General features: G+C 31.7%; 1 protein-coding gene across 1 annotated transcript; it reads left to right on the forward strand.

The window, feature by feature from the left end:
* The first annotated feature begins 357 nt into the window (after positions 1–357).
* On the forward strand, positions 358–705 carry LOC114750094 (Bowman-Birk type proteinase inhibitor-like). Its single transcript, XM_028938636.1, has one exon. It carries the CDS (start codon positions 358–360, stop codon positions 703–705), a length of 348 nt encoding a protein of 115 aa, XP_028794469.1.
* Positions 706–5072: the final 4367 nt, after the last annotated feature.

Below are 5072 nucleotides of genomic sequence, written 5' to 3' on the forward strand. Positions count from 1 at the left end.
TCATTTACACCATGGGAAAGCTGATGTTCTGTTCTGTTCAAAACAACCTTTTCTGCATTCATCGGACTGAGCAATAAGGCAGTCTTAAACAAAATTTGAGGTGATCGCGTGATAGCACTAGAATGCACGCGAAACTTTTAAATAACAGAGTATTATTCATAATTTAGGAATCGCATGATATTAGGAATGATTATCCTGTTTTTCGCCTTCAATATTGTAGTAATTTACATATACAGTTGTGAATCACGCAGAATTATAATATCCCTTAAATTGACTTATAAATAGGCCTTCCCGTCTGCTCATATCTTCACACATCAAAACTCAAGACGCACAAAGAGAAAGAGAGGAAGAGAAGATATGGGTTTGGGCAAGAAGGCGATGATGATGAAGGTGGGTGTGGTTCTGTTTCTGATGGCCTTCACTACTGCACCTGTGGAGGCTCGCTTCGATGCCAACACCTTCCTGGCTGAGATGTTTAAGGACAACGGCGAACCCAATTACTTGATCAAGTCCACCACCACGGCCTGCTGCAACAACTGTCGCTGCACAAAGTCGAACCCACCTCAGTGCCAATGCAACGACATCGGAGAAACCTGCCACTCTGCCTGCAAGTCCTGCGTCTGCGCTCTCAGTTATCCTCCACAGTGTCGCTGCCTTGACATCACCACCTTCTGCTATCCTCCTTGCTCATCCTCTTCTGCTTAGTTCTGTAATATACAAATAATGTTATGTGAGCCAATTCCTACTTTTATTAGTAGGCTTGGCTCCTATCTATGTATGCGAATGTGAACCTTCCCTACTAATAAAATAAGCTATCTTGTGCCTTGCTTGCTTCCCGCAAGCTGCAGGTTACTGTTAAGGACTTGATATTCTTCCATTACTTCGAATGGAGAGTAATATCCGAAGACCCAGTATTTAAGGGACTTCAACTTTCAAAACACCTTCAAGTCATTTCTAAGCATCCTCCTTTCTGGTGTTTACCTAGGACTGGTGCTTAGGAAAGATTATTTGGGTATAAGCTAAACACTTTAGTTTTCCTTTTTCTTCGGATTTCACCATTCGTGTGTCACTAAAAGAAAGAAACAAGTAAAGAACAAATTAAAAGTAAGACAAATGCGCGGGACATGGAGAGAAGATGAAGTTTTCTGTTTCATATGAAGATGTTAATTAATTAAGATTGAGGTTAATCAACTGCGGTCGTATTTTTATTCATGACGTGCGATCCTTACAAACTAATTTGTTCAGGTGAGACGCACCTCAGTGGGTTTGCGTCGGATGGATCTTATTATAAGAAATAAGATGACAAGGAATGGAATGATCAATCTAAAGCTATTAATTGGCAGATTTTTGAGATTTATATTCTGATTCCATTTTCTTCCCTCAAACTCCTAAACACAACCATTTTTCCTGTTAAGAAAACGCCACTCAAACGAAAGAAATACTATGGGCCTGTTAGTTAATAATTATATAAAATAGGTCTTACATTTAAAATCAACATAAATTCTCTGGATAATTTGGGAATTTAGTATTTAGTATTTAGTATTTAATTTTTCTTTTCTTTAATTCATCATTTTCGTCTTCTTCGTTGTGCATGCCAAACATGCACGAAGACTCATCCGTAAGTATTCTAGTAAAATTCCATTTTAAAATGTTAAGTTAAAATAAACATGCATGATAGTTATCTCAACCACGCGCAAATTAAAATGAGCTATCGTGAATTTTCTTCCAAATTGGCTCATCAAAAATCCAAAATTTCTACCCTTCGTTTTTGTTTTCCATACAATCAAATTTTCTCATAAGTGTTTTTTTAAAATATTTTTTCACAAATCGAGATAAATTCTTCCATTCGCATATCATAAAATCACTTTTAAAATTATGGTTTGGTTTCTATCCAAATACCTTTTAAAATCATGTTATAAATACTCTTACTTCCTTATTGCACATTTGAGTTATGAATGGAATAATTTTTTGTCGTAAACTTTCAACGCCCTTTCACCGGTTTATATAACTAGTTAGTCTATTAGTCCTTGTAATTCACTCGTCCAAACCCATAGTTACCGACAAATTTGAAAGAAATTTTATCAAACTGTTATAAGATTAACAATACCACATGAACATGATAGTACATTGTCCAGCAAATTTCTGTCGACCGGCCTGATCTGTTCAGGGTCCTTTGGATTCCTACTTTCCCCTGTTTGCCCAGACAAAATAATTAATTAATGCAGTACATTATTTTAAAATGATCGTCGTCCTCCCAATTTTTTTACTTTTTGACCAAGTCCGGTTCTCCCAATTATTCCTTGGTTCTGGGGCATAAGGAAGGTATTTTTTAATCTTATTTATGAGATATTGAGAGAAATTTTTTATATGAATATATAATTTTACTGTTCATTTATTTAAATAAGGTATAATATATATTAAATAAAAATAAAGTTAGAAAGTTGTTAAATTTTAAATGAGAGTTAATAAAGTTTAAGATTTTCTTTGGGGCATGTGAAACATATTAGAAGTGACTAATAAGTAAGACCACAGGAGCAACTAATTTAAATAAATTAAAGATTTTAGTTAAATTATTTAATATGATATTTTTTTAAAAAGATCCTAAATATTTTTTTAATTTTTTCTTCCCTCTTCTTCTTGATTATTGTTAGAAAAATATCAATAAAATTAATTTAAAAATTGATAAACATATAAAACAAATCTTATATATGGAACTAATATAAATTTCTAATTAGTCCTCACCGGAGACGAATCAATTTATTGATGCTCACCGGACGGAAAAAATAATGGAGCTCACCAAACACTATTTTAAGAAAAGCACTGTGGCCGCTCTCACGCCAGCTTGTAAGCCTATCCAAATAATGGTACGAAGATTCTCCACGGCAGAGGAGATTTCAATTTGAGTATATCCAAAAAGAAAGCATTGTACTCCTCCGGTCCTTAATATAGGACCCAATTCTTAAGTTAGTTTTGGTCCTAAATATAAGACCCATTCATCATATTTATCAATTTTCTCTAAATTACCCCTATGGATACTCTTTCAACCATAATTAAGTATAAGAGAGAGGAGGGATATTAAGAAAGATGACTATGGTATTTTAGGAAAAATGTGTCACTTTTCTTATAATTAACTAACTTACCTAACTTTCTTAATCTAATCAAATTAGTTAAATGGGTCTTATATTAAGGACCGGAGGAGTATAATGTATATATAGTATGTGCACATGTGTATATATACACACACACATGCATTTATGTATCAATAATTGGACAGAGCATGTCATTTTTTCCTCGGTGACATTGGACACAGTATACCTGTGCTTGAAAGACATGACAGATCATAAAACCGTCATCTTTGTATAATTACATGTTAATGCAATCAATAATTTAAGGTCATATATATCCAAACCCATCATTTAACAACAAATCAGATAAACGCACACCTAATTAATGAGATCATATTAACAACTCCAGATTATAAATAACATTAAACTAACAATCTTTTAAATATATTTAAAAAAAATCATTAGTACCTAACAAGCACGTTGTTATAATGTGTAAAGCTGAAGATTCTCTGCGACAGAAGACGCTCATTTTATAATGTTACACGAGTAGAATAATATTGATGACACGTTGATCTTAAAAATCTACAGAGCAATTGATTTAATATTGATAATAATATAATATGCATATAATATGGGATAATGACAAAGTACGGTGAAGACTGGAGGGATTAAATAAGATGGCACGTGAAACATTCAGGAAATAGTACGTAAAAGACTTGAGACATCATTTAAAGGCCTGTGAAAGCTGATTCTCTCTTCTGTTTAAAACAGCCTTTTTCAGTATTCACCGGATTGAGCAATAATGCACTCTTGAACGAAATCTGAGGTCACTTGATGGCACCTGAATTCACACCAAACTTTTAAATTACACTAACTCTGAGTTTTCTTTCCTATTTTTTTGATAAAAAGATAAAATGTATTAATTTAATCAAAATTAAAAGTTTACATAACAAAAGTGAAAATGAAAGAGAGAAGTGATAAAAGAATGGGAAAAAACTAAAAAGTCTGCTCAAGAAAAATTGTTTAACAAAAGAATAATTTCTTCCGATGCTATTGATGCATGTGATAACCGTGCATAACTAAAGGAGAGAAACTCAAACCGTAACTATTAGATTAACTAACTGGATTGTTCTAACTTAACTATAAATCTTGAGTTTGAAGCATTTTAAAGTCCAGGGACGCTAACCTTAATAGTTCATGTCATATTTCGATCCGAATTAGTCTGAGCCTAATGCTATGCTTGAAAAATGGCCTGACTTATGATACCGGCTGCTTACGCCAAAAAAAAAAAAGGAGAGAAACTTGGCCTAACTTTGAGTTAAACAAAGGGTTGATTTTGATAAAATATATAAAAACTTAATTTATTTTGTTTCTCATATTTTTAATTTTTTTAAAGTATCTCTATTGATCGCATATAACAAGGGAGTTATCATTAAATGACAGTTACATTGCACATAATTGAAAATGGTATTTTTCAAAAACTAATTCATATTTATTATAAATAACTAATTTAATTAATTTTTTAGTATTTATAAATTAATTATTTAACTCTTATATTGAACATCAGAGATAATATTAGTTGTCATTTAGAAGAAAATCTCCTGTCACAATATTTATCATACAAAAAATTAAAGAATTCGGTCCTTAATTAAGCAGGTGTAATTCTTCTTTATCAACTAATTATGTGTGACTTATCTTTAGCTAGATGGAATCACAACTGAAAAAAAATAAATTGCATATAATTAAAGAAGATTTGTATCCATTAGTTGAACATATATTGCATCCGAGTTTTTAAATAAATTTACCTTCAATTTATACAATAAATTTTGCAATGAGGAACTTTTCCAACGATTTTTTTTCATTTAGGAATATTATGCTATTAACAGAAAATTAAATTTTCGAGTGAAGGCGATATTTTTATAATAAATTTAGTTTTTTTAGTTTATAGTGAAGTAATAAAAATAATAATTACTTAAAATTATTTCTTTTATCACCCAACCTTACGTA

This window comes from Neltuma alba, unplaced genomic scaffold (assembly GCF_004799145.2).
Source record: "Neltuma alba isolate B1F8T4 unplaced genomic scaffold, ASM479914v2 tig00006323_pilon, whole genome shotgun sequence".
NCBI lineage: Eukaryota > Viridiplantae > Streptophyta > Magnoliopsida > Fabales > Fabaceae > Neltuma > Neltuma alba.